Source organism: Dermochelys coriacea, chromosome 2 (assembly GCF_009764565.3).
Source record: "Dermochelys coriacea isolate rDerCor1 chromosome 2, rDerCor1.pri.v4, whole genome shotgun sequence".
NCBI classification, from domain to species: domain Eukaryota; kingdom Metazoa; phylum Chordata; order Testudines; family Dermochelyidae; genus Dermochelys; species Dermochelys coriacea.
In genome coordinates this window covers 235,385,714-235,407,415 of record NC_050069.1, presented here as the reverse complement: position 1 = coordinate 235,407,415, position 21,702 = coordinate 235,385,714, and the positions used below count along the sequence as shown (strand labels likewise).

At 39.2% G+C, this 21,702-nt stretch overlaps 1 protein-coding gene across 6 annotated transcripts in view; it reads left to right on the top strand.

Moving 5' to 3' along the window:
- C2H10orf67 (chromosome 2 C10orf67 homolog) overlaps window positions 1-21,702 on the top strand; it is a 168,865-nt gene that overhangs the window by 98,608 nt on the left and 48,555 nt on the right. For all 6 annotated transcript variants that reach the window (XM_043509453.1, XM_043509452.1, XM_043509451.1 and 3 more), the window contains one exon: window positions 3,367-3,429. In XM_043509453.1, coding sequence (XP_043365388.1) covers window positions 3,367-3,429 — 63 coding nt within the window. The remainder of the gene's footprint in view (window positions 1-3,366; window positions 3,430-21,702) is intronic.

The following is a 21,702-nucleotide window of genomic DNA, read 5'->3' as shown; positions in this document are numbered from 1 at the left end:
CTTGGAACATCTCCCTGATGTATGCTTTTCCACCAATACACAGGCTTCTACGCAAGATCACAGAGGACAAGGCCTGAGTCATACTTATTGCCCCAGCTTGGCCCAGACAGACATGGTATCTTTATCTGCTACTCATGTCCATCCATCCTCCAAGGACTCTCCCTGACAGGCCAGATCTGCTGTCCCAGAATTGCAGTCAGCTTCTCCATCTGCAGCTCCGGAAACTCCATCTGATGGTGTGGTTCCTTCATGGTTTCAATCCCACGAATTAGCCTGCTTGGAACAGATCCAATATATCCTCCTGCACAGTAGACGGGACTCCACTCATAACTTACCTGCAAAGGTGGAAACGCTTCTCCATCTGGTGCTTCCACAGATGCCTGACATCCCAGACTGCAACCCTCCCTGATATCTTAAACTACCTTTTCAAACTAAAACAGGACGGGCTTTTGCTCAGTTCTATCAGAGTACACCTCGTGGCCCTTACCACCTTCCATGACACTCTGGATGGTTATTCACTTTTTGCCCACCCCGCCATGAAATGCTTCTTCATGGGCCTGCAAAATCTCTACCTTGAGATTCATTCACCAGTAGCCTACTGGAATCTAAACCTAGCTCATCACCGTTTCATGAAACCTCCTTTTGAACCCCTGGCTACCTCATCCTTACTCCACATGTCCATGAAAGGGCTTTCTTGGTTGCTATAACATCAACGAGAAGGGTTGGTGAAATAAATGCCCTGATGGCCTACCCTCCCTACACCATTTTCTTCAAAGACAAGGATACTATGTGACCCCACCCCAAATTCCTCACCAAGGTGCTGTCTACCTTCCACCTTTATGAGCCAATACATTTACCTGTATTCTATCCCCAGCCTCACATGACTCCACAGGAAGCAGTGTTACATATCCTCAACATCTGACAGGCTCTTGCATTCTATCTTGACAGAACTAAACCATTTCGTAAATCCCCTAGGCTATTTGTTTCTACTACCAAGAGATCAAAGGGTGATGCTATCTCTAAGCAAAGACTCTCCAAGTGGATCTCGGACTGCATCAGATCCTGCTACCAGATCCAAGGTGTTCAACCACCAGAGAGTGTCTTAACTCATTCTACTAGAGCAATGTCAACATCTGTTGCCTTCCTTCACAACATACCTATTACAGACATATGCAAGGCGGCCACATGGACATCTGACCACACATTCGCCAAACATTATGCTATCACATGAGATACCACGGTAGACGCCATAGTCGGCCATATGGTACTGTCTACCGTTATCCCTGCCACAACTCCAAAATCCCACCAATCATAGTGGGTACTGCTTCACATTTACCTGGAGTGGAGCACCCACAGGAACAGCACTCGAAGAAGAAGAGAAAGTTACTCACCTTGCAGTAACTGGGGTTCTTTGAGATGTGTGTCTGTGTGGGTGCTCCACTACCCACCCTCTTCCCCTCTACTTTGGAGTACTAATCGGACAACTCTATGTTGAAGAAGGAAATGAGAGGGGTCCGGGATGCGTGTGCTCAGGCAGACCCTAATGATGCTGTGAATCAGCACCTGAGTGCATGCCTCCCGACCAGGCACTGCTACCAAAGATCTTCGATCAGTGGAACTGGGACGCACCGTCACCGGGAGTGGAGAACCCACAGGGACACACATCTTGAAGAACCTCAGTTACTGAAAGGTGAGTAACTTTCTCTTTTGTGGACTTTCTAATTTGTAGAGCTCTGAACCATGGTCCTGAATTATTCCTGTCTTCAAACCTTATTAAAAGGGGACTTGGTATTTGGTAATGTATGTTGGCTTCTCCTTCACCTAGGCTGTTAAAGCAAAAAAAATTGCTACCCCAACTGAGGGAAATTTAAGGTGGAGTGCATCTGCAAACCAGGCTGTAAGGGGGTACATGCAGATGGCCCACACCTTTACAGAAACCTATAAACAATACTGTAGGTCATTTCAGTAGCATGACATAACATCAGAAGTAGAATTTTATTACTGTGGAAGGGGGGAAGCATTTACTTGTACAAAGACAGTTGCATGAGATGTACACTTTTGGGCTAAACTAGTTTTCAACTCTGCCAAGTAGGAGACATTAAGTTTGATTACCATTCTCCCACTCTCTTTCTCCTTGGAATGGGAACACATAGAAAAGCAGATGCTGATCCTTTGGGAATGGGAAAGGGAAAGCGAAAGCGCAGGGGTAGAACCTCCCATCAGCCAGAAGTTACATGCCCTGTTGATTCAGTCTTCTTTGGGTAGAAAGAAGATGTCAACAATGTGACTGATTGAGAGGGAGGAAATTAAAGTGGTGGAGAGAGAGAAAGAGAGAGAGAGAGAGAGTGTGTGTGTGTGTGTGTGTGTGTGTGTGTGTGTGTGTAAAGGCAGAAATCCTCAAATTATATAGTGTCTTTTTGGGATATTTTGAATATTTAATGTAAATGTGATTAGTAACTAAAGATCAGTCCTGGAGAAATGAATGATACAGCAGAACACTAGACATAAGTTCTTTAAAGCTTTTATACTTTCAAATAATTTCTACTATAAGATCTACTAAAATTATTGTAAAATAATTACATGAAGATTATGACATAGATAAATATAGTCATTTCTCAATTTTACATCTTTTGGCCTTTTTATTATAACTAATAACGCAAAGTTGAGAAATATAGTATAAACTAACTTTTCCTACTATGGTAAATACTGACAAATTTAATACTGAAAAGAAGCTAGTATACAAAACTGAATCAGTTGCAAAGTTCTGGAAATAATTTCAAGTTGAAAGTGCTAATTTAAATGTCCTTCTTTACTTTCTTCCAATTTGACAATTATACCAGTATTCAATTTGGTTCCATCATTCATAAATATAAATTTGTTTTCCTCTTATTTAGCAATGCAATTTTATAAGAAATACCATGCAACAATACTAAAAGTATTGATTTTTGCTATTGTTCAGTGTTAGTCAAGTAGCTGCTCCTGTTTTGAAATCTTTTGACCAGTCAGAGTTTACATCAAGCATATCTTTCCAAGAAAAATTGTGGGCAATAATTAAGTCTCCCATGTAGTCCTATTCACAGGCAGTAAACTATGAAAACAAATTTTCAGTGTAATAGGTCAAAGCACCAGTACATTTTGCTTTGAACATGGATAAAGCTGCATTTAATTTTTTAAAGAATTAGTAATTACTTATGGAAGATGTATATTTTTGCAATATTTCTGGAAGTGTAAGAATTTTAATTAATGTCATTGTTCAAAGAAGTACAATATTAAATTAATACTGTCTCCCTCATCCTCTCTGTATTACATTTTATAAATGTTTGTGTCTGTACTTTTGATCAGCTTTCTTGTCATTCATTTTAACAGCTCAAAGAACAAAAAGACATTGAAACAAAAGTGGAAAAGAAGTTATCTGAACCACAGAAAAAGGTACGTTCCTAGATGGAGCATATACTTCAATTAATTATATGACACTATGAAATACACCATATACACTGTACCTGTAATATATTTGCCTTATCAGACTTTTTCTACCTCCTGTGGTTACTTTCCCTACACTTCACTGATAACTAAACTAATACCATTTTGTTTAACTCGCCTCTCTTTGTTACTTTCTGCTTGTCATCCTACATGGCCATAGATAACATATCTAATTGACTCAGTCCTCTCTTCCACTCACTCTCCCTTTGTAATGAATATGGACTCACACTATTCTTAGTCATGGTAGTGAGGTTTGGTAGGAGGAACTCGCAAGTAAGCATAGTTCATTTGTTGTCCAGCTGAAATGTGGCAGCACTAATACAGCAATTTGAACGTAAGAACATCAGAAAACTACTCAATATGCAAAACTACTCAAGATAGTTAAGTCCCAGGCAGACTGTGAAGAGCTACAAAACGATCTCTCAAAACTGGATGATTGGACAACAAAATTGCAGTTGAAATTCAGTGTTGATAAATGCAAAGTAATGCACAATGGGAAACATAATCCCAACTATATGTATAAAATGATGGGATCTAAATTAGTTGTTACCACTCAAGGAGATCTTGGAGTCATTGTGGATAGTTCTCTGAAAACATCCACTCAATGTGCAGTGGCAGGCAGAAAAGCAAACAGAATGTTAGGCATCATTAAGAAAGGGATAGATAATAAGATAGAAAATATCACATTGCTCTATATAAATCCATGGTACGACCACATCTTGAATACTGTGTGCAGATGTGGTCACCCTAGCTCAAAAAAGATATACTGGAATTGAAAAGGTTCAGAAAAGGGCAACAAAAATTATTAGGGGTATGGAATGACTTCCATATGATGAGAGATTAATAAGACTGGGACTTTTCATCTTGGAAAAGAGATGACTAAGGGGGGCTATGATAGAGGTCTATAAAATCATGACTGTTATGGAGAAAGTAAATGAGGAAGTGTTATTTATGCCTCATAACACAAGAACTAGGGGTCAGCAAATGAAATTAATAGGCAGCAGGTTGAAAACAAACAAAAGGAAGTATTTTTTCACACAACGCACAGTCAACCTGTGGCACTCTTTGCCAGAGGATGTAGTGAAGGCCAAGACTATAACAGGATTCAAAAAAGAACTAGATAAATTCACGGAGGGTAGATCCATCAATAGCTATTAGCCAAGATGGGCAAGGATAGTGTTCCTAGCTTGTGTTTGCCAGAAGCTGGGAATGGGCAACAGGGAATGGATCACTTGATGATTACCTGTTCTGTTCATTTCCTCTGGGGCACCGGGCATTGGCCACTGTCGGAAGATAGGATACTGGACTAGATGGACCTTTGGTCTGACCCAATATGGCCATTCTTATGTTCTTACATTCCTAATTTGGGCCTATCACCCCCAGGGAGACCCTGTCTAACACTTACAGAGCCTTTCTACACTGCAGGTTACTGGGTGGCAGGTAGTTGTAAGCTAAGCCATATTCCAGGACTTTGAGGGTATGTCTAAACTGTGATAAAAAAACTATAGCACCAAGTCTCAGAGGCTGGGTCAGCTGACTCAGACCAGCTGCGGCTATGGCAGTCACCGTATCACCGTATAGATGTACCCTCAGTGTGCTTGAGCAATTTCCACATGGGACATTACTATGCGGGCAAACTGGTGTGCTGTAGATTCATACCTTGGTTTGCCACGCAGTAAATTGCTGTGTAAATAGACACTTTAAAAATAACTGAAGGAATCTAAATAATGAGATTTCTTTTTTATTATGGGTATACTCCAAATTTTCTTTATACTAATAGGAATATGCAACATTAATGATTACTTCTGTCTCCCCTATTCTCTGCCTGTGGCACATAGTAGTTTAGTCTCCTAATACCCAGATCTAATTTCAATTGCTGAATTTAGGGTTTGAGTGTTGAGTGGTGTTGGTGACCTGTGATATACAGGAGGTCAGACTAGATGATCTGATTGTCCCCTCTGGCCTTAAATTTTATGACTCTATGACATTTTCAAATTTGTGCATAGCATTTGTCCCCAACTTTCAAACAATAACAATATCCATCTTGTAAAATAAATCTATAAATTTGAGATAAATCTGTTAATCAACAGTTAAAATATATTAACTAACCTTACTACAATGCACCTATCTGTACTCAAAGCATATGTTAAAAAGTTAAGTAACTGTTGACTCTCTTGAGGTGAATATTAGGATTTATTGACCAAAGAGGAAAATACTGACCGATGCGAGGGTTTTTTGTGTTGGGGGGGGGAGGGGAAGGCTAAGAATATATTGGCAGATTTTTCAAGATATTTAGGCACCTAAACATGCAGACAATGGGATTTCAAAAGCACACCAAAATTAGGCACCTAGGTCTATTAAAAATCTCACTATCTGCATCTTTATGTTTCTAAATACCTTGAAAAAAGTGGCCCATTATCAAGTAAATGTGATGGCTGCCAGAACCCTTAAACTTTGCAGTCCTTGCAAAGAATGATTTTTTTTGTAACCTTTTGCATGTGTAGTTTTTATTTGGAATGAGATGAGGACTCCACCTGTTTACACAAAGGTGTAATGAGCATGTGATATGAGAAAATTAAATTGTTATCTAATCTTCTTGATGTTCAGGCTGTTATACTCAGCATACCCTTCTCCCTCTTTTTGTTGAGCCAATGCCAACATTTCTCCAGAAGAAAATCCTCATTCACTTTATGCATCCAGATTCCCAACCAACCTTACAAAAATATAATTCAAGCCTGCTTTATTAATAAAACTAAAATGTAATCAAAGTTTTCTGTGAAACTATTAAATCATCAGCACATTACCAGTCCTCACTGAGGGACTGTATGGCTCAAGGATTTACTATAGGGATATGGTACCATCCACCTTTAGGGTCACCAGTTTTAATTTGGTTCATGTCAGCATAGTTACTGAAAGTAATTACTCTTTGATGACTCCCTGGTAGTCTGCATGAAATGAACTGGCGATCTCAGTCCTGATCATTGCCTGGCTCCCTTCGTTTTTCTTCCTCTTTCCATGAGGTAGACACCTTCCTGCGTAATTATAGCTAGGTGAATGTAGAGAGGGAAGGTATGGTATCTCATACATAAGTCTTGTTCACTATCTCCAGGCTGGCCATTATAATAAATCCCACACCGTACTTGTTATAAATAGAGGTACATACTGAGAAAGAAATACATACATCTTTTGGCTCTATTAATATGTATTTTAAGAGGGGGTTTTTAGTGATATATAGTTTAATATTTTTCTAAAAATTGTCTCTCCTAAATAGGGATGGTTGGTAAGTATGACTCCATAACCTGTTAAGATTAGTAATTTGAACTATTCAATCTAACTGTAGGGAGGAAACAAATAACCTAATCTAACAGAAGAAATCTGAAAGTAACTATGTTTAAAGATGATGCTTTTAAACCATCTTCTGTACATCTCACTCATTTCTGCTCTTCACCAAAGAGTGTATAGTGAGTCTGACTGTATAGTGAGACTCATGCTAACTTGTTTGGCCTTTTGGACTGTAAATGAATAATACTGTTATTCAGAGTTTTGTTTTTTTAGAAAAAAATGTCTTTTTGTTTCAGCCAAACAAAATTCTTACACTTGTGGTCTTCCTTAACTTTTCAGAGAACTTTGTTTAATATCTGCAAGAAAAAAATTAGACACCTCTTAATGAACAAAAGATTTATCTTTTGTTTCATCATTTCTAAAGACATACTGAATTTAGGATAGACAAAGGTTTTGTTTGACTAAAGTTTGCTGTAATTTTTGATCTTCCTAAAACTTCAAATAATAGCACATAGCAAGCAAGTACTTAGAAGTTAATGTCTAAATCGATGTATTAATCACCTTAACTTTTTCGAAGCTGTATTTCTTACAACAGTTATTTGGTGTAACTTATTAATCATACTTTATATTTGGAAATCCATGGCATTTGGTGGGAACAGCACACATGGTGAGATAAACTGAAGTTGAGGCAGGTCTGAAAGGAAGGACAGAAACATTACCAGCAAACTGAAATTTGTAAAATGTTTCAAAACAGGATTTGTTGCTATTAATACATAAAATACAGTATATTATTGAGTTCGGTGTTTGCTATCTTTAAGTATATCCCAAATAAAACATTACAAGCATGGTGGTATATCAGGTCAGGAGTGAGTTGCAGTGACAGAATGCCTTTATTCAAGTATTTCTTTAATTATTATTTAGATTTAGATTTCTATAATAATAAGACACCTATTCAAGGTTCTTGGTGCCCTAATATACCGTTAATCATACAATGAAACCCCAGTAGCATTACAGTAATCATTTCAACAGGTACTCAGCCAGCCAGCCACTTACAAAAACTCCTTTCCACCTTTTCATTCTGAGAAGCCTACCCTCAACCCTCTCAAAAAATCTGATCAAATAGATGTTTTTTACAGCATGCTCAGAAGGTCACCAAATCTGGACTATTTCAGACAGAGAGGGAGCAAGATTCAGTGTCCTGGAGCCTACAGAGAATGCCCTGTTGGCTACTCCTTCTCTTTTATAATGAGAGGGATCTAGCTCAAATGCAGGTAGTGACCACAACTGTGGCAATATGACACAGGCAGAAAGTTGATCCCTCAGGTGGGCTAGTCCCAAGCCCTTTAGGATTTTATGGATTGTAACTAACACCATAAACTCTGTGCAGAAAGCCCAATGGAAAACCAGTGCAGATCCTGGAGCATTGGAGTCATGTGCATCCAGCACAATGCCTCACACAGTAAGCAAGCCATTGCATTTTGTACCAACTTCAGTCCCAAATAGTATTAAAGCATAGCCCCATGTAGCACATCATGCAATAGTTTAATCTTGAGGTAACAAAAGCATGAATAACGACATGGTCCACATCCAAAAAGAAGGGTTGAACATGCACACACCAGATGATCTGAAAAAGTTAGGCCTTCATAGACTTCCAACAAGGGGAGATGGTAAGCCTTAAGATAGGATAGATGTGCATATACACTGTTTGTGTTTAAAATCTTTTTTTGCTTTGGTCCTACTGTTTAGTGTAAACAATTCTTTGGATTGAGAAGGCTGGCTTCTCATTGTACATACCATTGGACATAAACTCCCAAAGGTGCCAAAATCAGTCAAACCTGCTAAGGTAACCACACTGGATCCACAGTTTGAAACCCAGAGTGGGAGAATCTAAGAGTGGGAGAATCATATAATTCCACTCCAGGAGAAGTAGAGTTATGAGTCCTAACACCTGGTGTGTTCAGAGAGACCAGAGGGGTCTAGCAACTAGCCCTCTAACTGTGACATCAGCCTCCTAGCCAGATGCAGATGGCAAAAAGCTGAATATATAATTGCTGTGGTATGATCATAAAACAACAGCTGGGGGTCTAAAATTACTCCTAAATTGCAAATCCATCTAACTAAAGGCCAACATAATCCCTCAAGCCAAGGGAGTCATATAACCTCTGCCATCTCCTCTGGCCTTTTCCCCCCAACCCACCATTATCACCTCAGTCTTGTGTGAGTTAAGCTTCACCCAGCTCTCTTTCATCCATGATTCAGATTCATTTAGAAATTAGCTGAGATGCTGACCTACATTGTCCAAGTGGGATCAGATAGATACATACAATAAGGTGCCATCAGCATGCTGAAAGCACCAAACCCCATGGTTCCTTGCTAACCCTCCTAACTGCCTCATATACATGTTGAACGGGAGAGGAGACAGAATGATATTCTGTAGGATCCTGTGCTTGAGATCTCTTTGGAAAGACGAGCAACTAGCCATTGAGATCTTTCCAAGAGGAAGGAACAAAGTCACTGAAGAGTAGCCCTGTCCTCTCCCACCAAGGTCCACAGATTAATCAACAACACCTCACAGTCAACTGTATCGAAGATAACTGATAATAATGAACATCTGATTTTCATCCATTGCCAGGAGAAGGTTGTCATCCAGTGCAATCTCTGTGACGAAGCCACATTTAGACTCAGACTGACAATGTTCAAGAAGATCAAAGGCATCTAGATGCTATAAGAGTTGTCTCATAACAATCTTCTCCATAATGTTACTCAAGAAGGAAAGATTTCATACTGGTTAATAATTAAATAGATTGCCATTGTCAGGCAATGACTTCTTGAGCAAATGCTGCACTAATGCTTCCTTCAAAGCAGTAGGCAGTCTGATCTCTCCAAGAGAGGTGTTGACAATCTCCACAAACAAGTACTTCCACACTGGCCTTCACCAGCCAGCAAGGAGATAGATCCAAAACATAGGTTATAAAACAAAGTTCTCTCAACCCTTCCATAACTTCAGTGAGCATCAGTTGCTGAAAGTCAAGCAGAGGAGATGAGGCCCTTGCTCCATCAACACTTGCTCTCCCACCATGGAAGCAGAAACCCCAACCCTAATCTGATCAATCTTGTCTGCAAATTTCCTCTCAGTAGGAGGGCCTCAGACCAGCTACTAAGAAGCTAAAACAGTTTGGATGTACCATACTGTCGACCACCCAAAGCAAATCTGCTGACTGAGATTTTACATATGCTATGTTAGAGGAAGAAACTTTTTCTTTGCCGCAACCTCTCTTACCCCCCCCCCCCACAGTCAAAGTAGACATTTAAAAATCTTTATGCTGCAACCAATCAACCACAGCATATCCACCCCAAGTGCACCAGCCATCTTTCCTTTCACTTCATTTGTCATCTATAAACTCATGGTGACCTCTGAGAATGAAGATGATGGCAAAGGACCACCCCACCAATGGTGGAGGAAAAAAGATTATTATAATGCCTACCACATCATCAAGAGCATGTTCTGTTGGAGCAGCAAGATTTTTTCCTCAGAGCTCTCTGGAACTTTTCTAGTTCCATTAATCTCCAGGGGTTGACCATTAAAAGAAGTTTCTCATCCTGATATGGGAGATGAGCCCCAACATACTGGAGGTAATGGTCAGCCATGCCATAGGTTTAAAATCCAACTCCTAATTTCCAATACCAATGCAAAAATCACCTCCAAAGTCTGGCCATCTATACCTAAGAGTATCCTTTTATACTTTCCCACAAAATCATTGCTGCCTTCTTGAAAAAAAACTTTGAATCTGATACTGCATTCCTTGTGAATTCAAAACTACCACTGAAATCACTGAGGGTTGAAGTCAATGGGAATTTTGCATGTGCTATGAATGCAGTATCTGGCCCTTTGCAGGTCTGTGTTCAGAAGCATCATGTGTAGTACGTTTCAGAGTAGCAGCTTTGTTAGTCTGTATCCACAAAAAGAAAAGGAGTACTTGTGACACCTTAGAGACTAACAAATTTATTTGAGCATAAGCTTTCGTGAGATACAGCTCACTTCATCAGATGCAAGTGAGCTGTAGCTCACGAAAGCTTATGCTCAAATAAATTTGTTAGTCTCTAAGGTGCCACAAGTACTCCTTTTCTTTTTATGTATAGTATGGTCTGTGAGTTCTCTTGCCTAGGACTTCTCTTTCCAGGATGGAGTGAGTAAATTTCCTGCTCTGGGCATGGGGATTTATTGATCTTGTCTCCTCTCTCCTCCCTCTTAGGGCTTCTCTACACTTATCAGTGGATCGATGTGTGGCAATCGATACATTGGCGGTCGATTTAGCAGGCCTAGTGAAGACCCGCTAAATCGACCGCAGATGGCCCTCCTGTCAACTCCTGTACTCCACCTGAATGAGAAGTGCAAGGGGAGTCGATGGGAGAGCATCTCCCTTTGACATAGCATAGTGTGTACCCCACAGTAAGTAGATCTAAGTATGTTGACTTCAGCTACATTATTCATGTAGCTGACGTTGCGTAACTTAGATCGATCTCCCCCTGTAGTGTAGACAAGGCCATAGAGGCAGATCGAAAGGCTGCTAGAGGGGATCACAGTGGAGGACACTTAACTCTACAGACAACTGTGAGAGACGGTAGAAAGCTCATCACTCAGGTCTAGGTTTGTAGTAATAGGCCTGCTAAACTCTCCAGCACACTCCCTTTCTTGCCCCTCTCCTACACCATATTTTTGGGATGGGAGCATTTCTCCCTCTATCCCCAGACTGACCAAGCTTCCAGCCTCTGCTGGACCTGTGTCCTGATGATGATGTACAAATCTAAGGCCAGGCCTACATAAGAAGCTTTGCTGGTGTAGTAGTATTGTGGGGGGTTTTTGTGTATGGGACAGTTTTGTATTGCCAGAAGCCCTACCATTGATACAGTTATACTGGCAAACAAGTGCATCTGCCAGAACAGTGTATCTTCATTGGGGAACTGCTTTAAGCTCTATCAATAAAACCACTCGTTTGCCAGTGTAAGCTGCAGCTACACTAGGAGGATTTGCCAGTATATTGGTATAGCTATACCAGCAAACCTTTTCCAGTATCGTCCTGGCTTGTCTGAGTAGGAGCCGAGCTTCAGGCTTCAAAAAAAAAAAAAAAAAAAAAAGATGACCAATTATGGCGGGGGGGGGTCTGAAATGTTTAAAAATAATATTTAAAAAAAATCAAGGCTTTCTACTTGCTCACCGTAATCCTCACTTTTATGAAAAGTGACATTGGTGAATAGAACTGCACTTTAAGATCTCATCTTTCATCCTGTTAAAATTAGAACCTTTTAAAATGACCATTTCAGTTTCCCTTTAGTCCCATATAATGTCAAATATTCTGTTGTCATCAGTGGTCCTCTGAAGTGTGTAGTTTTCTCTCAGTTCATTTCGTATTTCCCCATAGTTCACTAAAGTTAAGTTTGTTCTGAATTTGCCTATTAATTTTTGTGTTTAAAAAAGCATTATCTATGGAATCATTGCTAAGACCCTACTGTGTGGGAACATCCAGCCTATGTCAAGATAGTTGAAAGAGCTCATTATTACAATCATTCCCCTAGTACCATCAGGCCTATTTTCATTACTCTTTGCCCAGGTTTGATGGGCTGCAGCAGCCTCTACCAAGGAGCCCTTTGTTCTATCTGTTCTTTCTAGTTGTATACTTAGTGTTTTGTCTCTCCATGTTTCTGCTCTGCCTTCTTTTATCCTGGTTGTGTGTTGTTGACAAATGTAATGCGGTTCCACCACCTCATCTACTATTTGCTTTATTTCTAGAGCAGGGGCAGGGCTTGTGGTGGTTGTAGCCACTTCAAAATTTGTCTTAGCCCCTATGTAGCCACCCCTCCCAGATCTGGGCACCCGGCCAGTAGCTGCTGCTCTCTTGCCACCCAGCTTCTGCCGCCAAATCAGTCTCCCCTTCTTCGGGAAGTTGATCTATGGCTGGCAGGGCACGGGGGGAGCTTGCCTGATGCTTGAGGTGGCTGCGTCAAAATGAGTCTCAGCTGGTGTGGGGGACATGAAGCCTGTCTATGCAGGTTCTTCTGATTCAGGAGTGGGAGCTGCAGCTCCTGCTGTACTGAACAAGCGTTCAGGTTCCTGAGTGCTCAGCTTACAGAGACATCACGCTGACACACTCAGGCACACACGCAGTCTTATACACACACTCCCCCAATACACACACATTCTGTCACACATACACACAGTATCCCCCCCACACACACACTGTCTCACATGTACATTCTCCCAACACACACAGTGTCACACACATATTCCCCCAACAGACACTCTCTCTCACACATACATACACTGTATCCCATACACACCCCTAACACACACACACTCTCATGCACAAACACAGTTTCTCTCACATACTTGCCCCAACTTCTCTTTCACTAGACTCCCCGAAACACACACACACATACACACTCTCTCTCTCTCTCACACACACACACTCCCACAAACACAGTCTGTGTCATACACACACAGTCTTCCTCACACACTCCCCAGCACACACACACATACACACGCATTCTCCCTCACACTCCCCCCAACACACACACTTTCTGTCGCACACACTTGTATTATTATAATTATTATTATTTTATTTATTATGTATTTAATTACTGTTGTTGTTTGTTACTTCTTGGTACTTTCTGTTGAAATGCGCAATGCACATATATTCTCTGTATTTTTATTCTTTCATAGTTGGTTAAGGATTATAGTACCATTTTATAGTTTTGTGTTTGGTCTGTGCATTTCATAATTTTATCTGGGCTGTCAATTAATCGCAGTTAACTCTAAAAAATTAATTGCAATTAAAAAAATAATTGTGATTAATTGCAGTTTTAATCACGCTGTTAAAAAATAGAATACCAATTGAAATTTTAAAATATTTTGGATGTTTTTCTACATTTTCAAATATATTTATTTCAATTACAACACGGAATAAAAAGTGTACAGTGCTGACTTTATATTATTATTTTTATTACAAATATTTGCACTGTAAAAATGATGGTATTTTTCAATTCACCTCATACAAGTAGATTTTTTTGTTATGTAACTGCACTCCAAAACAAAACAATGTAAAACTTTAGCATCTATAAGTTTACTCAGTCCTACTCCTTATTCAGCCAGTCACTAAGACAAACAAATTTGTTTACATTTACAGGAGATAATTCTGCCCTCTTCTTATTATAGTGTCACCTGAAAGTGAGAACAGGCGTTCTCATGGGACTTTTGTAGCTGGCATTGCAACGTATTTACGTGCCAGATATGCTAAACATTTGTGTGCCGCTTCATGCTTCGGCCACCATTCCAGAGGACATGCTTCCATGCTGATGACACTCGTTAAAAAAATAATGTGGTACTTAAATTTGTGACTGAATTCCTTGGAGAGAATTGTATGTCCCCTGTGCTGTGTTTTACCCACATTTTGCCATATATTTCATCTTATAGAAGTCTCCGGTGATGACCCAGCACATGTTGTTTGTTTTAAGAACACCTTCACCGCAGATTTGACAAAACACAAAGAAGGTACTAATGTGAGATTTCTAAAGATAGCTACAGCACTCGACCCAAGGTTTAAGAATCTGAAGTGCCTTCCAAAATCTGAGAGGGACGAGGTATGCGTATGGTTTTAGAAGTCTAAAAAGAGCACTCCGATGTGGAAACTACAGAACCCAAACCACCAAAAAAGAAAATCAGCCTTCTGCTGGTGGCATCTGACTCAGATGATAAAAATGAACATGCGTCAGTCCGCACTGCTTTGGATTGTTATCGAGCAAAACCCGTCATCAGCATGGACTCATGTCCTCTGGAATGGTGGATGAAGCATGAAGGGACATATGAATCTTTAGCACATCTGGCACATAAATATCTTGTGACGCCAGCTACAACAGTGCCACATGAATTCCTGTTCTCACTTTCAGGTGACATTGTAAACAAGAAGCAGGCAACATTATCTCCTGTAAATGTAAACAAACTTGTTTGTCTTAGCGATTGGCTTAATAAGAAGTAGGACTGAGTAGACTTGTAGGCTCTAAAGTTTTACATTGTTTTGTTTTGGAGTGGAGTTACATAACAAAAAAAAACTATATTTGTAAATTGCACTTTCGCAATAAAGAGATTACACTACAGTACTTGTAAGAGGTGAATTGAAAAATACTATTTCTTTTGTTTATCATTTTTACAGTGCAAATATTTGTAATAAAAATTGGCTGAACAAGAAGTAGGACTGAGTGGACTCATAGGCTCTAAAGTTTTAGTTTGTTTTATTTTTGAATGCAGTTATTTCTTGTACATAATTCTACATTTGTAAGTTTAACTTTAATGATAAAGAGATTGCACTTCAGTACTCATATTAGGTGAATTGAAAAATACTATTTCTTTTGTTTTTTACAATGCAAATATTTGTAATAACAAATAAATATACAGTGAGCACTGTACACTTTGTATTGTGTTGTAATTTAAATCAATATATTTGAAAATGTAGAAACTATCCAAAAATATTTAAATAAATGGTATTCTGTTATTGTTTAACAGAGCAATTAATTGCACAATTAATTGTGATTAATTTTTTTAATCTTGTGATGAATTGTAATTATTTTAAATGCTTGACAGCCCTAAATTTTATTTCTCTCTTTTAATTCTTTGAGTAGTGAGTACTAAAATGCCTAACCTATCCTGGCTGGAGTAATTTATCATTATTGCTTTTGTCAATTATCATTATTACTTTTATTACTGTATTGTGCTTTGTCAATCATTATTTATAATGGTACAGTCAGTTCTTCTAGAATGTAAATTTAGCTTGCACTCGCCTTAGCAGTTCCAGTTTAAAAAAACCAACATTAGCTAAACACATAAGTCTCTAGACACTGTCCCGATTAAGGTTGCTTATTTTCAAATTGTATTTTTAATTATATCTGTAAAATAACTTAAAATTTGTATGAAAATAAATATGGTTCTAAGTCTGATACTAACAGTAATGATGGAGTAAAATGTTAGTGAGTCACGTACATGATTGTGATCGGTAAACATAAATGCCAAAATAAGTAGAAAAATAAATTCCTGTTCTTAATAAGAGGAAAAAAAACTTCATCACGTATATTAAAATTAAGAAAATACATTTTTAGAGAAGTGAAAAACAGTTGACTAAAATAAAGCAGATAATGGCAGTAATACAGAGTGTGTCTGTTAGAGAAAGTTAGCAGATTTTAAGCAGATTTTATTTATTTTTATTTATCTTTACTAAAGATAGTATTCAAAGTATCAAACTTGTGTTTCTGATATCTGTGTTAAGGCTCCAGAATTGTTACCTCAAGGTTTGGGATTGGGAATATCTTGCTGTATTATCTCCTGATTGTTCTAAACTTATATATACACTTAAAATATGGCCTTAATTAGTGTTTACATGTATATATATTTTCTTTCTTTATATAGGAATTAGATACAGTGCTCCTATCAGCTAATTTCATAGTTATTATCTGCAAAAAACTTAGAGTTTTTAGGTGCCTAAGTAGCCCCTGGAATCACAGTTAAAGGTGCCCCTCCCCACCACCAAAATCTGAAATGGTGCCCCGCTTCCTCCTTGCCTGGTTCACATCCCCAGTGTGTGGCTCCCTGCCACATGACTGCTGAAGCTGCACATCCTCGGGCCCAGGCTAACGATGATTAGGTTTGCAAACTGGCTGGGGCTCAGGAGCCAGATAGACCCAGCATCCATCCCTCTTCCCACTGACTGCCTCCTTGAGCTGCTGCTAAGGACAGACCAGATGGTGTCCGGGTAAGGCCTCCTACAGTACCTGTGCTCAGTTAAGCCTCTCTTACACAGAGGCCCCCCTGCTCCTGAGTGACTGCAGTGTGAGTTGTTGTATTATGACTCTGAGTCTCCAAATCTTCTAAATATCCTACTTTGCTGTGTGAAAATGGCTAATTTTAAAATGTAATACAGTACATTCTCCCATTTAAAGTAATTAGCTATTAGTATTATTTAACCAGTAATTTTTTCCATAAGTTTGCATTTATTTATTATTATTGTTGTTATTATTAGTATTATAAGTTTGTTTATTTATTTATTGGCTTAGGTTTTTTTCCTATTGATTTTCTGTGAATAAATGTTGCTCCAGTGAGTTGCCATAGATGAAGTTTAAAACCGATCTGTCAGTCTATATTTTTATTCTCCTTTTGAGGATAACATAGATAAAACACATTTAAGTGCGTATTGTTTGGGGGTAAAAAAGCATGTGTGCCCACAAGATGTATACCGCAGCCCATCCCTGCAATTTTCTGTCTAGCCCACCTCAGCGCCCTCACCAGGAAGAGGCTGGAGCCGCCCCTGTTCTAGAGTTGTATTCATTCCACCATGTTTCCATTAGTTCTCAGGCTGTATTCCTGCTGATTACATATTAATGAATTCCTGTAGCTCTTCATCTGGCTATCATGATTCAGAACAGAGTAAGAACCCCAAATTTGAATGTACTGAATTAAAAATTGACCCACTTAGGACTGTATTGTAAGTGACCCTTGCGTGACTGAAGGGAGGATGCATGAATTCTCCACCCCCATACACTCCACACAAGGGCTGAGCAGTTACCGTCTCTGCACTTCACTGAACAAGCCCATAGGCCAAGAAGAAGGCAGGTCCATGGCCCTGACCCCTCCTCGCTGGCCTCATATATCAGAGAGGCTCTTAACTGCTCCCAGGCCACTACATTCAAGATGCAGTCTGCCCTTTCATGAATAAAACAGTAAGCAGCAGTATCTGAGATTTTCTGTTTGGTTAGTTTTTGAGGTGGGGTAGAGGGTATACACTATAGTACATTCAATAAATTTAAAGAAAACAGACTACAATTAATGTTAAACACACACAATGTTAGCTCACATTTTGCTCAGTGTTTATATTGTAACACCGATTTTGATGAGTAATTTGTTCTGTAGATAGAGCGCTGGACACCTGCATTCATTTAAGAGGTTTTCTAAAGATTTATGTGTGTATATATAGGGATTATATTTACACAAGAAAATCTGCTTTGTTATTGAGGAAGATACTGAAAATAATAGGATACCTGTGTTACAGTGACACCTTCTAGGCTAATTACTATTACTGAAAATCATGTACTGCACTAACTGGTAATGAATATAAGAAATAGCATTATTATGGAAGCATAAGTTAGAGATGGAAAGACTTATTAGATCATTCATCTTCCTTGCTAATGCAAGTTTTTTCCCTCCAGAATATTTTCTAATGTTTTGTCCATTTAGGACAGAACTTATACTCAGAAACATGGTGATGGGTATGACACAAGAAACTGAACAGAGTAGAATAAATGTCTTCAGCAGTGGGGCTTCCTCCTATTCCCCTGAGAGACTATTTCACAGCCTAATGCTTCTCACTGTCAGTAAAATTTCCTTCTATTCAGCCAAAATTTTCCTTTTCATCCCATAACTCCTAGTTACACCCTAATACTGCCCTGAATAGTTGCCCAACCTCCTTCATGTTTGTACTCTTCAAGTATTGTACACTAGTATCCTATAGCCCTGTAGCCATGTAATTTTTAGCTTTTAATCCTTCCTGATAAATTATTTCCCTCAATACCTCCTTCATACATTTTTTTGTTTCTATTTGCTTTATTCCCTCATGTTTGTAAGATCTTGCTGATCCTAAAGAGATAAGAAATGAATGCATATTCTATGTGTGATCTCACCTGAATTTATCACAGAGCCATTTTTGATACTTAACATATTGGAAGTCAGTTGAAGCTGTAGGTACATAACATGCCTGAAGATCGGGCCACTTTTATTATGACGGGTTTTGGTCCTTTGCCACAATTATTGGGGTATATCTCACTTAATTATTTCCCTGCCATTTGTGAGGGCCTTGGACATCGGTGTACCTCAGTCCCTCCTATTCTCTGTTTGTGGCACATAATAGTCTAGTCTTCTGTGGGCTGTCAGACTTAAGTTTAATTTTAGTTGTTGGGCTAACGTGTGGGTGCTAGGTGGTGTGGGTGGCCTGCAATATGCAGAATGTCAGACTAGATGATCTGGTGGTCCCTTGTGGCCTTAAACTCCATGACTGCATTAGGATCCTAAATCCACATTTAAGTTTCTAAATTTTAGGAACCCAGGTTTAAAAATGTTGGCCAGAATAAATTCTCAGATGGGGAGACTCCAACCCAGATCACTAGTGCTGATATTTATGGTACTATTTTATGTAAGTTAAAAAGTAGACCTGTTCCTCTAGAGCTTTCTGACATACAGGATATAGTTGAAGACACTGCCAACTATCTTCTAGCCCTGGCGGCTGTTCAGGCAGCAGTGAAAGCTTTGAATCTTTTAAAGGATTGGAGAGCATCTCTAGACTGAAAACTGGTCATGTTTTAAAAGCTAATACTTTTTAACCAACAGTTTTAAACAGGATTTTGCAACTAGTGTAAACAGAACAAGTCATGTTTAAAGCCTTCCTTTTTTAGGAGGAAAATGATCCAAGTTTTGTAAGCCCTTTGGGGCAGAGACTGTCTTGTTCAGTGTTTGTACAGCACCTAGCACAATTGAGTGCTGGTCAAGACTAGGGTTCCTTAGTGCTATAATAATTCAGAGTTATTAATAATAATAGTTTCTTTTCTGTTACAAGAAAACTCGGGTTGCAGCATGCTCTTTCTTGTATTTTCTTCTTCCCATCTTCTTGTAGGTTACAGCTAATACCTAAAAGCTAGGTTTATTGCTGCAATAAGTAGAACAAGAGTGATGTCTATCTGTCTCTCTGTCTGTGTAAAACTTCAATTACTGAACTTTACAATACCTTTGGTCACACTTCAGTTGCTAAAGGTTGTGGGGTTTGTGAATATTTACCTGAAATATATGAAATTTCTTTCCTGAAACAGGAGTGTGATAGTAACCAGCAGGTTGATATTCAGTGTTCTTATACCATCCTGTTGTGGGAGAGCAGGAATTTTTTTTGTTTTTTGTTTTGTTTGATAAGTCAAATTCCCTTATTGGAGTTAAATCTTGTGACCCTTGTCAGTGGGCATTTAGATTTCCAGGAGAAGATGGACTTTATTAGCAAGCTTTAGAGGAAGGTTCAGTGTCTCCATATATTGTCTACAGTACTGAGATATTGTAACTATGCTAAACTGATAGCTATGAATGACTTTCTCCACTAAATACTGAAGGAGCACAGATGAAAAACAGATATCAAAATAAACATGTTTTAATAAAATCTGGTATTTCTGAAAACAGTTTTATACATGTGAAGCAATATGCCCTCACAATTCTAACTACATAAAGGTTCATATAAATAGACAAATGTATTGCTTCCAATATTTCACTGTTGATACAGAGAAAGGATTTCCCATAAAACTTATGGCCCTTGTAGTGTTCATATAAACCAATATTGCCTGGATCCTAATGCCCTCAAGCAAGAGTCTGACCCGCTTGTGAGCAAGTATCATGTTATCATAAGATGGTTATGTGCCTAGGCTGTCCAAAGACCAGACATGTGCCAAGTGTGGTTGTTGAGAGCTCCCAGTGGAGAATATTGAAATGACTTATGGTTAAGGGATATGCCATCACTAATCCTTCTCTGAGCATAAATAAAAAACAACACCTTGAAGGCACCTGAGAGCTTTTGGGCCACGCTAACTGAGTAGAATGAAGAAGATAATGGCAAGATGGTCATTTAGAACTTCCAAACCCCTAGCCAATGTTTATTTGAATCTATCAGTAGGGGAGCAGAAACTTGTATTAGTTTCAGCCTCACTAAGGTGTGCATAACATTTAGCTAGTCTTTTTGGAATGAGGGATGTGTCTGAAAATAATAAATAATTATAAATGTATGACTTTTGGGAAACTAAATGAGAAGGCAATAATATTGCAAATGGTTGCATTAAATGCCAGTGCTTCTTAGAATAATTGTCAGTCTTGTCTGTAATGCAACATAATTTCTTTCTTATTTCTGTCAGATGTATTTAAAGTTAAATGTTGTTAAATACAGTTTGAATTTTCCAAGCAGCAGTCTGTACCCTTGAGTTCCAACAATGCAATCATCACCTTTTTGGCCCAACTGGATTGGCCAAGATTCCTTCCAGAATTACCATTATTCTTTAGTCATCCAGAAGGATCCTTGGAGAGGGGAAGGGATTTCACACACCATTCAAAACTCATACTTCTGACCAGTTTAGTATTAGTTTTCACATGTTTCAGAGAGGTTCACTGCAATCATCTTTGGCCAAAAGGAGAGTGGCTGTGATGCAGAGACTTGAAGGTAAAGACTTAAGTGGACAAATAAGGTCAGGAGTAGAGTTGGTCATAAATTTTCCGATGAAACAGAGTATCATTGGAAAATGCCAGTTTGTTCAACCCAAAATGTTTTGCAGTAACATCTTGGGTTTGATTAATTTTTGGTGAATCAAAGGCTGGGTTATGATGGAACCTTCATGAAACCCTGTCAACTCATCAAGCTGCTAGATCTTCCAGGATCTGTGGCTCTGAGGCAGCCTCAAGGCCAGAAATCCCAGTCTTCCAGGGTCTGCAACTCCGTAGCAGGCAGCCACGCCAGAGCTTCCAGACTCCATGCCATGGAACTTGGGAGGCATGCGAGCTCCGACTTTAACATGGACTCAGCTCCCAACCCTGCAAAAGGGAGTCAGGAAGTGCTGAGAGCCCAAGTTGATCTGGGGATCTAAGGACTTACATGCTTCCTGCTATGGATCTAGGACCCTGGAAGTCCTGGAATAAGCTCCCAGGATCTGTAGTTCCCGGGCATCCCTGCTTTGTGGACTGCCCTGGGCAAGAAGTCCAGGGCTTCCAACTCTTGGGCAAGCAGCCATGAAACTGACTGTAATATCAGTTTTACTCAGCAGGTGTTAAGGTACAGGTAGGGTGACCAGATGTCCTGATTTTATAGGGATAGTCCCGTTATTTTTCTTATA